Raw genomic sequence first — 13661 nt, forward strand, 5'->3', positions numbered from 1 at the left:
AGGTGCATAGCTCCCTTACCTTGATGCTGAGCCTCCCAACCCCCCCCCCCCCCCCTCCCCAGATCCGCCTGCCTGAAGTACACTGCACCCACTACAACTGCTCCAGGGACCTGTATACTGCTGGGATGGACCTTGAGTATGGCATTTGAGGCTGGCAAAAAAGTATTTTTAAACTTGTTTTTTTATGGTGGGAGGGGGTTAGTGACCACTGGGGGAATAAGGGGAGGTCATCCCTGATTCTCTCCGGTGGTTATCTGGTCAGTTTGGGCACCTTTTTGAGGCTTGGTTGTGAAAAAAAAATGGACCAAGTAAAGTCGGCCAAGTGCTCGTCAGGGATGCCCTTCTTTTTTCTATTATCGGCCGAGGACGACCATCTCCTAATCACGCCCCAGTCCCGCCTTCGCTACCCTGCCGACTCGCCCCCGTGAACTTTGGTCGTCCCCGCGACAGAAAGCAGTCGAGGGTGTCAAAAAATCGGCTTTCAATTATGCCGATTTGGACGACCTTGCGAGAAGGATGCCCATCTCCCGATTTGTGTCGAAAGATGGGCATCCTTCTCTTTCAAAAATAAGCGTGATAGTATCCTACTTACAATGTCAACACAAGTGTTCAACATCTTAATAGATGGCACTGGGTATCAGCAGAGGTGAACATGTGGACAGATAAGACAGAATAACAGAAGTTGGATGAAAAATAAGGGTGACTAATGAGAACAAATTGCATGTGGAGTCAGAAAAGGTGAATGAAAATTATCTCAGCTAGAGCAGGAGTGGATAAGCAAGTCCTAACTACATATTGAAGGCCAAAGGGTTTTGTATGTTCGTTCACCAGTCTGGCTTTCAATGTTTTCACAGAACAGAACGTTCTAGACAACTATCTCTGATGATTAATGAGTACTCTGGATTGACTCAAGAGAGGAGGAAAAAAGTTTCTCATGTTACAACAGGAAGTTGTATCTATCAGAGAACGTTTTCAGTTTAGAATTCCTTGTAAATGTGTAGTTAGCTGGAGAATACTATGTTTGTGTTCTTTGAGCCTTCGCAGTTAAGGGTTTTTCTATATTCTAGAACTGTGTCATGAGTTTATGAACAATGGACTGGAATTTCTTAACAATGGACTCTAGAATTCTCTGGAGTGTTTATATTGCTGGTGTAGTTTTCTCTCTCACATTTTCTTTTATCCATCTTCATCTGGCATCGGTTCTTAGGACCTCCTCTAGTGTGCTGAATGGCAAGTGACTGACTTTTTTGTGTTTCTCATGTACTGAGTTGCTTTCTTTCCTTTTTTTTTTTTCATTTCTTTAAGTTTATGCCTTTTCTTTTATCAAACAATGTTTGATGAATTGCACATTTAAAAATGAGAACTTTGGACAAAGAATAAGAAGCAGTCTTACTAAGGGGGCAAGTCCATAAAATGGCACCTAAATTTAGGCACGACAAAGAAGCACACTTAGCATCAATTCTATAACAGTGTTAAGGCACGCCTATATAGAATAGCAGTGCAAAGCCACTTTGGAACAGGGGTGTAGCTAGGTGGGGACATGGGCCCCAACAGATTTAGTCCTGGCCCCCTCTACCCTCCCCGCCACTTTCGACCCCCTCCTCTGCCACAAGGTACCTTTGCAGGCGGGGAACCCCACCCCCCGCCAGTCTTAGTCTTCTTCAGCAACGGTCTCCGGCGCATTCGCTGATCTGTGCACGTGTCGGAGACCGGCGCTGAAGAAGACTAAGGCTGGCGGGGGTTGAGAACCCCAGCCTGCAAAGGTACTTTGCGGTGGTGGCGGGGGGGGGGGGGGGGGAGTCAGCGGCTGGGGGAGGCGGGCTAAAATGTGCCCCCCCCTCACCTTGGGCTCTGGACCCCCTTCCCGCCGAGCTCTGGCTACGCCCCTGCTTTGGAATGCTGGAACTTAGGCACAACTTACACCTGGTCAATGGCAGGCATAAGCTGGCAAGCCAAAGAATGCCTTGCAATGTGCGCATCTGATACTATTTTATCAGGTGCATGGGTTCTAGCCAGAAAGTCCATGACACACCCATACTCCACCCACTGGTACACTCTATTTTGCTATTACACACCATCCCCTAGATAGAGGGGCGTCTAACCTCGTGCCTCGAGGACCACAATCCAGTCGGGTTTTCAGGATTTCCCGAATGAATATGCGTGAGGACCATTTTTACATTCATTGCCTCCATTGTATGCAAATAGATCTCATGCATATTCATTGTGGAAATCCTGAAAACCTAACCTGGCGAGGGCTGAAGTTGGACACCTCTGCCCTAGATTCCTTAAAATTTACTAATTTTGGGTGCAATTCTAAGAAGTGCATGCAACCTAATTAGGTAACAAGCCCATTAACACCAATTAGTGGGTGGCCATATCTCTGTGTACATTTGGACATGTTGGGGGGGGGGGGTCATATGTGGATATGTAAAAGTGTTTTGAGTTGTGGGTTTACATCAAGGAATGAAGTAGGCAATCTCTTGAGCTCCTTCTAACTTTGTTTTTCTGTTATTCTATTAGTGGTTTTCAAATCCCATCTTGTCACCTGGAGGCAACCCATACATTCACACCACGACCTCTCTCCTGATTTTAGTCACTACCCTGGACACTCACCCACCATGTGCTTCCGAACGTGAGCCATCGTATAGAACTTCTTCTCACACATTTCACAGGAGAACTTTTTTTCTGCGTAGCCATGGACTATTTTATTGTGTTCATGAAGAGACCAAAGTTTCTTAAAGGCCTTTCCGCATGTAATGCACTATAAGAAAAGAAAAAAAAAAAACATCAAACATGGCTAAAAATAAAAAATAAATAACAAATAACAGTATTACCAGAAACACTTTTGAGAAAAATATAACTACTGTTGAGCACATATGGAGACAAAATATGTCAGAACAAAAGACCTATTATTTCTAAAGAATTTACACAGTGGCAGCCCTACCACTAGGCCAACTGAGGGGGGGCCTGAGCCGTCACTCTCCAGGAGCAGCACTCTCCCCTTCCCTCCTCAACCCTCTTCCCTATGTCTACCTTATTTCGGCAGTGGCAGCAATTCCCATAGGCTGTCCTGCTGCTGGCACTGGAGGGTTGAGGAGGGAAGGGGGGAAAAGCCAGACCGGATGCAGGCAGTATCTAATCCCTGCCTGGGGCAGCACCTGCATGTACATCAATTTTTCAAAATTCTTATACTGGTCCAATAAGAGGTATCAAAGAATCGAGGTTTATCCGAGACTAGCATGGCTGCCAATTCCTGAGAAGAACATTGTTGATTTAGCACTTTATGCACTAAGCACCGAGCCAACAGACACAAACCACCTCCTTCTTTAAACTTGCGTACATAAGGGGAATTCTATAATAGTACTAAAAGTTAGAGGCCCAAAAATCTGGGAGCTAAGCTAGTATTTTATAATGGCAAAGTTATGCACCAGATCTGTTACATAATACTAGTATAAGTCTGCAGTTACATGCCATGCTTTAGGTGCTAGTCAATTATGCCATGTCTATAGGTGGCATAAATGCTAGTGCCTAAAAGCAGTAGTTGGGTGCATAAATGCAACTATTCTATAAAGTGCATGCAGTATTAGTCAGAACACCCCTGACACATCCATGCCCCTCCCATATTAACACCCCCTTCCCAATTGCATGCTATAGAACTTAAACGGGTGAATCAATGAAGATCTATTCAGCACCATTAATATAGGGGACGCTGCCCCCGCATGGTGAGGCTGATAATATTCTGAAGATTCCCGTTAAGATATAAATGAAATGTAAATGAAGTATACATTATTGGATGTTGGACTGTGTATTTGCTAGAAATTGTGATGATTGGGACAGAAGAGGATAATTTGCGAGTAAAGTCCCCACATTAGTAAGAATTGGTCTTCTTAATTGGATAGAACTTAAACGCTCAGTACACAGATTAGAGGAATAAATCATTAACATGTACAATAATGATGATGATAAATAAATAAATAAATTTGTTACATTTGTATCCCACATTTTCCCACCTATTTGCAGGCTCAATGTGGCTTACATAGTACCGGAAAGGCGTTTGCAGATTCCGGTGTAAACAAATACAATGTGATGTTAAGGTAGGATGAAGTTTATATGGCAGAGCCACAATAAGAATCATAGAGCGGAGGAGTTATGTTCATTACGTGCTTTAGTTTTCTTCTGTAGCCGAGGTCAGGCATTTAGGTTGGATCGGGAGGGTATGCCTTTTTAAACAGGGTGGTTTTTAGTATTTTCCGGAAGTTTAGGTGGTCGCACGTCATTTTCAAGGCTTTTGGTAGCGCGTTCCATAGTTGCATGCTTATGTAGGAAAAGCTGGATGCACAGGTAGATTTGTATTTAAGACCTTTACAGCTTGGGTAGTGTAGATTTAGATATGTTCGTGTTAGATCGGATGTGTTTCTGGTTGGTAAGTCGATTAAGTCTATCATGTATCCAGGCGCTTCGCTGTAGATGATTTTGTGAACCATGGTGCAGATTTTAAAGGCAATGCGTTCTTTGATTGGGAGCCAGTGTAGAGGGGTTTTGCACTTTCAAATCATGTTTTTCCAAATATAAGCCTATCTGCCGTGTTTTGAGCGGTCTGAAATTTCTTTAAGGTTTGGTCTTATAACCCGCTTATACTTTAGCAGTTTGAAGTGGGTAACAAACACAAGAAACCAGAGACAACCCTCTGGGAATAAAAAAATTATCATCAGATCAAATCAAGAAACATGGATCAAACCATACTTTTGAAATAAGGTTTTAACCTTTTTCATAAAAAAAATATATAAGATTACAATAATCTAATTGTGAAATCAAGAGTGCTTGAACAAAAAGTCTAAACTGATCTGCTTCAAAATAACTGAACACATCTTAACTTCCTCATTAGAAAAAAAAAAACAAAAAACTTTTTTTCACCAAAGAATAGACTTGACTTTCCAATGATAAAGAGCTACCAACCAGGATTTCTAGTATCTTAATTGTTGGTGAAATTTCATAGGTAACCTGACCAATGTTAACAGACCCTTGGACATTCTCTGGTTTGGTGTCAAAACATAGAAATTTAGTTTTTTTCAGTATTTATTTTAATTTTATGGCATGACATTCAATTTTCTAATAATGTTATACAATGTTGAATTACAGAATAATTTATGTCAGATATTGAGTTAAATGGTGTAAGAACAGAGATGTCATCTGCATAGATATAGTGTAGAAAGTTACTGATTTGTAAGAGGTGCCCCAGGGATCGCATTAAGATATAAAAAAGAAAAGGTGACACAGGCGATCCCTGCAGCACCTCACATGCGTTCTTTCAGAGGGGGAGATAACACATCCTTCATTTTCACCTTGTACAAACAAATCAAAACATTTTCTAACCACTTTAGCACATTCCCAGCAATGCCTCCACCTACCCTCCTCTCCTCCTTCCTGTACACATTAATTGATTTGATTTGCTTACTTTATTTTTTGTCTTTTGAGCAGGGACTGTCATTCTTCTGTTTGTGCAGCGCTGCGTACACCTTGTAGCGCTATAGAAATGCTAAATAGTAGTAGTAGTAGCCTATATCATCAAGTAATTAAGTGCAAATTTAGCACCAATTAGCTAATTATATTACACGCCTAACTGACCCTATTCCATAGCTAGGTGCGCAATTGCTCACCTAAATTTAGCCGCTATTTATAGAATTGGGGGGGGGGGGGTCAGTGTGCAAAGCAGTGTGCTCAAGTTATAGAATAAGGTCAGTGATGTGCATAATTTGATTGACTAGTTTGATGCTAATTGGTTTTAACCACCAATTATCTGCTAGAATTGGTGCTGACACTAATTAGCAGCTACGCATGTAACTGCCCTTAGTCAGTATTCTACAAAATGTGCATTTGCAATTTACATAACACACAACTACAAGGGGGGGGAGGGTGGACCTGGAAGGGGCATGCCTGGCACTTAAGCACACGTATTATAAATTAATTGCCAAGCATTTACACCAGCCACACAGCTAATGTAAATGCTCACAGCTAAAATTAGGCGCGTAACTGTGGACTTAAGCTAGTATTCTGCAACAGCAATAGTTCATGTAATTGCCAATATAGCATTCGTGCTCACTGAACATTATCTTGACACCCAAACTTTAGATGAGCTAAAGAGAATTACCTCCAAAGAGGGCACCCATTTTTAGGTGCCAAGAATGCACAGACTTTTCTTTGCAGAATACCAGTGTAACTGGTTAAATATGCCCCTTTGCTACTACGAGCAAGCACATACACCAGACATAGAACTGGTATAAACGCTTGTACCTAGTTTGGAGAAAGGTACAGGTATAAATCATAGTATTTTATAAGTTACGAGTGCATATACTGTCTATATGAACACCCACCTGGAAAGTATGCACCATTGAAGACAGGTGCATGCTTACAGAACAGTGCGTAGCCAGGTCCTTCTCATTCAGTTTTGTGTTCACATATGTACATAAATGATTAGAATATTGGCATTCATGTGTACACTTGCTGCCTAAATTTGGGTGTCTCCTTACAGAATTACCCCCCAAATTAGAAAATATTTAATTAATCTAGTGGTCTCGGTATTTCAGGCTATATTTTAAAATGGTTTGGTGACTTTCTACTCAAGAGACACTCACTATAAAAGATTAAGTGAAAGATGAGTTGTCAGAGTTGGGTACCTCAATGTGAGGATACCCCAGGATTCTCCACTCTCACCCATATTGTTCAATGTTTAGATGAACTCATTTGACTATGGTTTTGCCACCTTTGATGTGAAGTTTTATTCATATGTTGACAGTATGTTTTTCTTAGTGCCTGTAGATGACAGCCCAACTATCATTCTGTCTAGAGTATTTTAATGATCAAGGATTATATTAAGATTCATGGATTTAAGCTCAAAAAGGATAAGACAAAACTTCTGTGGTAGTGTCATTGTGATAAACTTGTTCCTGATGAGTTAATATTATTAGATGGACTCTCACTTAAGGTGGAACATATTTCTAAGGTTTTGGGTGCCCTTTTGGGAGCGACTATCATTTGAACCATAGGTTAATCACATTGTAAGCACTGTTTTTCCTAAAACTGCATCAACTCCATAGCATTCATCTCTCTTTACTGGTTCAGGCACTCATTAAGGGGCATAATCGAACGGAAACGTCTATCTCCATGGGCGTTTATCTCCGAGAACGGGTCCGTGAAGGGGCGGACCGAACCGTATTTTCGAAAAACATGGACATTTATCTTTTTTTGAGCTGGGCGTTTTTGTTTTTCAGCGATAATGGAAACCGAAAGCGCCCAGCTCAAAAACGAATAACTCCAAGACATTTATTCGTGGGAAGGGCCAGGATTCATAGTGCACTGGTCCCCCTCACATGCCAGGACACCAACCGGGCACCCTAGGGGGCACTTTTACAAAAAAAAAAAAAAAAGGTAAAACAGCTCCCAGGTGCATAGCACCCTTCCCTTGGGTGTTGAGCCCCCCCAAATCCCCCTCAAAACCCACTGCCCACAAGTCTACACCATTACTATAGCCCTAAGGGGTGAAGGGGGGCACCTACATGTGGGTACAGTGGGTTTGGGGGGGCGGTTTGGAGGGCTCCCATTTACCAGCACAAGTGTAACGGGGGGGGGGGGATGGGCCTGGGTCCACCTGCCTGAAGTCCACTGCACCCCCTAATAACTGCTCCAGTGACCTGCATACCGCTGCCAGGGAGGTGGGTATGACATTTGAGGGTGAAAATAAAAAGTTGTGAAACGGCATATTTTGTGGCGGGAGGGGGTTTGTGACCACTGGGGGAGTCAGGGGAGGTCATCCCCGATTCCCTCCAGTGGTCATCTGGTCATTTAGGGCACTTTTTGGGGCCTTATTCGTGGAAAAACAGGGTCCAGGAAAAGTGCCCTAAATTCTCGCTAAAAAACGCATATTTTTTTTCCATTATCGGCGAAAGGCGCCCATCTCTGATCGCCCGATAACCACGCCCCAGTTCTGCCTTCACCACACCTTCGACACGCCCCCATCAACTTTGTCCGCATCCGCGACGGCGTGCAGTTGAAAACGTCCAAATTCGGCTTTCGATTATACAGCTTTATTCGTTTTTGTGAGATAAACGTCTATCTCCCGATTTGGGTCACAATATAGGCGTTTTTCTATTTCGATTATAAGCAGGATTTTGTCTCATCTGGATTGTAGCAACTGTTTAAAGTTTCAGATACTTCAAGTTTCAGCCGCATTGAACCTGCTATGAGTGGGAAAGCGCAGGGTACAAATGTAACAAAAAAAAATACTGCAGCTAAACTGATTTTTAATTCAAAAACATGTGTACAGCTACTCCTGCCCTGATTCGTTTACACTGGTTACCTCTAGAGGCTTGTATTATTTTTAAATTAGCATGTCTAATGTATAAAATCTTTGAAGGATCAAGCCTAGAATACTTAATTGATTTGTTTTCATTTCTCAACAGTTCCAGATTATCCAGAGCTAGCGACTCATTTAATTTATTTTCTTTCAGTATCAAGTGTGTACTACAAGAAAATATTGGAGAACTTAGATTGTTACCAAGCTATTCAAGTCTGCTGTTCTTTATCAAAGGAACTCCTACTGTTCCTTTTGGAAATGTTTGAAAACTTATTTGTTCTAGAAATATGTATTATAATTTCTTCTTCCTTTTACGTACATATTCTTTTCAGTTTTGTGTTCATACATAAATTGTGATCCATTTTGAACCTTTTTAGGAGTTGACAGAATACAAATGGCATTACACTGCATTACATAAATCTAGTCCTAAAAGAAGATCTAAACCTTTGAGATATTTGCACACAGATAAATCCAAGGAATGTGAACCACAATTCTCCTTTTAAAGCAAAAAAACTGTAGTTGTTTCCTGGTTTCCCTACTCATTACTATCTCTCTTACTGCTTCATATAAAAACCTACCCCTAAATGAAAGAAAAATGCATCTAATTTTTCTCTCCTCTTTTTAAATGTATTAAAAGAATGTCTATGTGAATTGTCGTAAATGTCACAATGAGAGAACACAAAACTGGATGTATGCATACTGCTTGCAAAGGAGTACGTCCAAGTGGGTTAGTCTTTATAACACCATGACAGAAATGACTGTATGCTGGATATGATCTCAATATCTCAAATTTACTTCTAGTATTCTCAACTTGTACTGTGCCTAAAAGAGCTTCCTTTTGAAGTACAGGTCTAGAGGAGTGGCCTAGTGGTTAGGGTTGTGGACTCTGGTCCTGGGGAACTGAGTTCGATTCCCACTTCAGGCACAGCTCCTTGTGACTCTGGGCAAGTCACTTAACCCTCCATTGCCCCAGATACAAATAAGCAGAGCCGTAGCGAGGGGAGCTGACACCCGGGGCGGGTCGCCGCTGCGCACCCCCCCCCCCCCGGGTGCAGCACAGCGCACCCTCCTCCCGCTGGAGCGCACCCCCCCCGGAGCGCATACCTGCGGCGAGGGACGGGCGGAAGGGCCGATCCGCCCCGACTGCACGTTGCTGGGGTGTGTCGGCTCCGCGCTGGTTCACTGCTCTCTCTGTCCCGGAACAGGAAGTAACCTGTTCCGGGGCAGAGAGGGCAGTGCACCAGCGCGGAGCCGACACCCCCCAGCGGCATGCACCCGGGGCGGACCGCCCCCCCTTCCTACGCCACTGCAAATAAGTACCTGTATATGTAAGCCGCATTGAGCCTGCCATGAGTGGGAAAGCGCGGGGTACAAATGTAACAAAAATAAATAAAATAGGAACAGGCAACCTATCAAGAACTGCTTGGAAGTTTTTGAATCAAGTTAGTGATACCCAATTAAACTGACAATTTTCTATATTTCTGCCACAGTTTCTTGCTCTCAAATTGCATTTTTGGTACACTGTACGAAAAATCATTTGATACTGACATTTTTATTAGTAAAACTGTTCTTGTGTTTTTCTCCTTTACTATAATGGTCAGTTTTCTAGACAGATTTAAAAAGGACAAAGTCTCAGTCCATTCCAGAATTCAAGATACATTGTTCAGTGTGGATAACATACCTATCATCCAGGATTGTCAACAACAATGCATGTTTGTTGAATGTCACTTTGTAATTAGGAAAGTAGCATGAAAATAAAAATGACTACTGAATAGAAGTGAAGACCATGCATCAAGGTCTTAATCCCACACTTCTGCTGGTATGACAATTTTATAGGGTTTACACAGTTTCCATTGGATGAGCTGTGCTACCTTTTCATTAGGTTGTGTACTTGATTTGAAACAAAATGAAACACAATGAAATGGGTTTATTTCATTTTGTTTGATCTCAAAACAAAAGAAATAGAACATTATGTGGAGGAGTAGCCTAGTGGTTAGTGCAGTGGACTTTGATCCTGGGGAACTGAGTTCGATTCCCACTGCAGCTCCTTGTGATTCTGGGCAAGTCACTTAACCCTCCATTGCCCCTGGTACAAAATAAGTACCTGAATATATGTAAACCGCTTTGAATGTAGTTGTAAAAAACCTCAGAAAGGCGGTATATCAAGTCCCATTTCCCTTTCTCCCTTTCATTCTATACCTAGGCACCTACTATAGAATATTTAGCACTGGGATTTTCCACGTTAAGCCAGTGTTCTGTAAAGGGTGATCTGTGTGAAACATCCGTTATAATGATAAGACTAGCACTCTTTGACAAATCCCTTGCAGTCCAAGCAGCCAGACTTTGGAAAAATATTGCAGGAACGTTCTTCCTCTCACAATCATACCTCTCATTTCGAAAGAAAACAAAACTCCTCTTGTATTCAAAAAATATGTTCTTCAATTAGAACTCTGCCTGTCACTAAATAACCACTGTAATTCTCAGACGAATGTTCTGATCTCTATACCCCCTATGAAACTTGTTAACCGCTTAGAACTGAAAAGGTGTTACCAGGATATAAGCAAAATACAATGTAATATAATTATCTACAAATTCTTAATTCACATATATAATAAATTTAACAAAATTTTTTAAAGTTGACAATCCAAATGATATCATCACAACGATATCCTTATCACTTCTCCAGCCCGTACAACTGGCAAAAGAAGCAGCTTTTCAGTTCTTTCTTGAATTGTGCTACACTTTGCAGTGAACAAAGCTCAGCTGGTAAAGTATTCCACAATTTGAGACCAATAATGCAAAATATGGAAGCCCTGTATTCTTCTAATCACACCATTAGGTAGGGTGGTACATCAAGTAACAGTATTTCAGAGGATCTTAATGGACGCACCAGCTGATAGAATCTAATGAGTGGAATAGAGAGTGGGAGAAACCACAATTGTTAAGCGCTTTAAAAACTTTGGGCATAAGTACTGTAAATGCTGGCACCCAACTGAGGGCAGTTAGGCGTACAAATCCAGATAGTCTATAACATTGTGCCTAAAATCTGGGAATGCCCCTGACCCTCCCATATGGCCAACCCCCTTTGGAGTTGCATGCTATAAAATTTGCGCACACATTTTATAGAATAGGGCATATGACAGATCCGTGCATGTCATAATTAGTGTCAATAATTGATTGCTAGTGCCTAATGACTAATTAGTTTACACACAAATCTGGGATCCATTCCCAAATTTAGGCAACCTATACAGAATCCAGAGGTTAGCACAAACCTGCAAAAGGGGCATACATGTGGGTGGAGAATGGGCAGGATAGAATTCTATCAGTTGCATGCATTGGATGGCACAGTTACATGCAGTAACGTACACCAGCCACTGAGTTACCATAAGTAGGTGCACATATATTCTGGCGTGCCAACACAGCTTTGCGCTAGTATTCTATAAAGACTGAGGTGCAACTTACTGCTAATATAGAATTGGTGCTAAGCACATCCCATTATGGTGTCTACATCTAGACGCCAAGTTATAGAATTAGTCCCACATCAGCTGGGCACTTTACGTAGAAAATCTGATCTGGGAGCAGTCTTATCCATTATCTATTCTTCATGGTCACTTTAGGTGTTGTATATAGACTTCCCCATTGTCCAGATTAAAGGATACAAACCCACCTTCATGTGTTCTATTTTTACCCATTGTACAGTCTCATTTACATGTCACTATCTAACTAACCTAAGCTGGGCTGTCACAAAGTATAACAAACTTTGGACTTTGTGTTTCCAGATGGTATCAATTTAGATCAAGGGGTTCCTCCATTCCTCTACCATTGTACAATATCTTTATGGTTTCACTCTACATAAACTACAATCTCTGGGTATGCAATTTGCTGATGAGATCTTAATACCCACTCCGTTTACAGTAGATGAGGGCTTAATATCTGTTGCCCTAATTGCTAAGTTTTCTCAAGGTGCTGCATAGTTTTGTTTTTTTTTATTTAACATTTTTATTAGGTTTTCCAGAACAGAAAGGGCAGAGTCAACCACATGAGTAAGACAAATGTCAAAACAAACAAATCATCAATGACAAAAACTTTGATGAACTACTCACATCCATGAACCACTAATCCACATTGTTAGAAAGACTGAGGCATTTGTACAAAGACTGTGACTTTTATACCTCCTTGTTAAATGAGATTTAGACTGCTTTCGACAATGGGAAGAGTGTTTTAGCAGTTTCACTCGATTTTCAGCTGCAGTTGATGTCGTCAACCATTCCTTATTACTGTCTGAATAAGGGATATTGGATTAACTGATGTTCTTCACTGGTTCACTTTTCTTTGTGACTGGTTCTTCTCTGTTACACAGCATGATTCTGCTTCTTCTTTTCTCTCCCCATTTCCTCTGGAGTTCCTCAAGGGTCTACCCTTGTTCCATTGCTGTTCAATATTTTCCTAAGCCCACTTGCACTACTTATTAAGACTTACGGCATTAATGCCTGCTACTACGCAAATGACATTCTGTTGCTTCAATCTACCTGTTCTAAAACACCTGACCTTTCTCAGTTCAACAGCTGACTTTCAGCTATCTCCAACTGAATGTCATCTAACCATCTGATTTTTAATCACACTAAAACTACAGCCAGCTGGCTCAAAGAGTGGAGGAGTAGCCTAGTGGTTAGTGCAGTGGACTTTGATCCTGGGGAACTGAGTTCAACTCCCACTGCAGCTCCTTGTGACTCTGGGCAAGTCACTTAACCCTCCATTGCCCCTGGTACAAAATAAGTGCCTGAATATATGTAAACCGCTTTGAATGTAGTTGCAAAAAAACCCCAAAAACAACACTCAGAAAGGTGGTATATCAAGTCCCATCCCCCCCCCCCCCCCCCCCCCCAATTCCCTTCAGGCCCTCACTCTCCCCTACTATCAGAGTTTTATCAGTATCTATTATTGATGAACTTAAATACTTGGTATTGTACTCAATTACCACTTTTAGTCTATTTTGTAAATGTTAATTTTATTGTGAATATTATGCAGTACACTATCTAGATGTGTAATGGCAAGCAGTTTACAGATCTAATAAAAGGAAAAAGTGAAAGCTTAAATGCCCCCCCCCCCCCCCCCCCCAAGGAACAGTAATTTTTAAATTTTTCCTTTTCTTCTGGTTTTAAAATCCTTGTTGTTAGGTCTCTCTCAGTAATGTTTTTTTTATTACAAAATATTGTATCAGATTTGATACTTTAAAGCAAGTTATGGTCTCATTATCATTTTGGATGTCAAGTTTAACTTGGATAATATTTCTTCTTTCTCCTAGGATGCC

The 13661-nt window shown here is 41.4% G+C and overlaps 1 protein-coding gene across 6 annotated transcripts in view; it reads right to left on the reverse strand.

Annotated features, from left to right (window-relative positions):
- ZBTB47 (zinc finger and BTB domain containing 47) overlaps positions 1-13661 on the reverse strand; it is a 296099-nt gene that overhangs the window by 17023 nt on the left and 265415 nt on the right. For all 6 annotated transcript variants that reach the window (XM_030197609.1, XM_030197641.1, XM_030197647.1 and 3 more), the window contains one exon: positions 2614-2761. In XM_030197609.1, coding sequence (XP_030053469.1) covers positions 2614-2761 — 148 coding nt within the window. The remainder of the gene's footprint in view (positions 1-2613; positions 2762-13661) is intronic.

Source organism: Microcaecilia unicolor, chromosome 1 (assembly GCF_901765095.1).
Source record: "Microcaecilia unicolor chromosome 1, aMicUni1.1, whole genome shotgun sequence".
Classification (NCBI taxonomy): domain Eukaryota; kingdom Metazoa; phylum Chordata; class Amphibia; order Gymnophiona; family Siphonopidae; genus Microcaecilia; species Microcaecilia unicolor.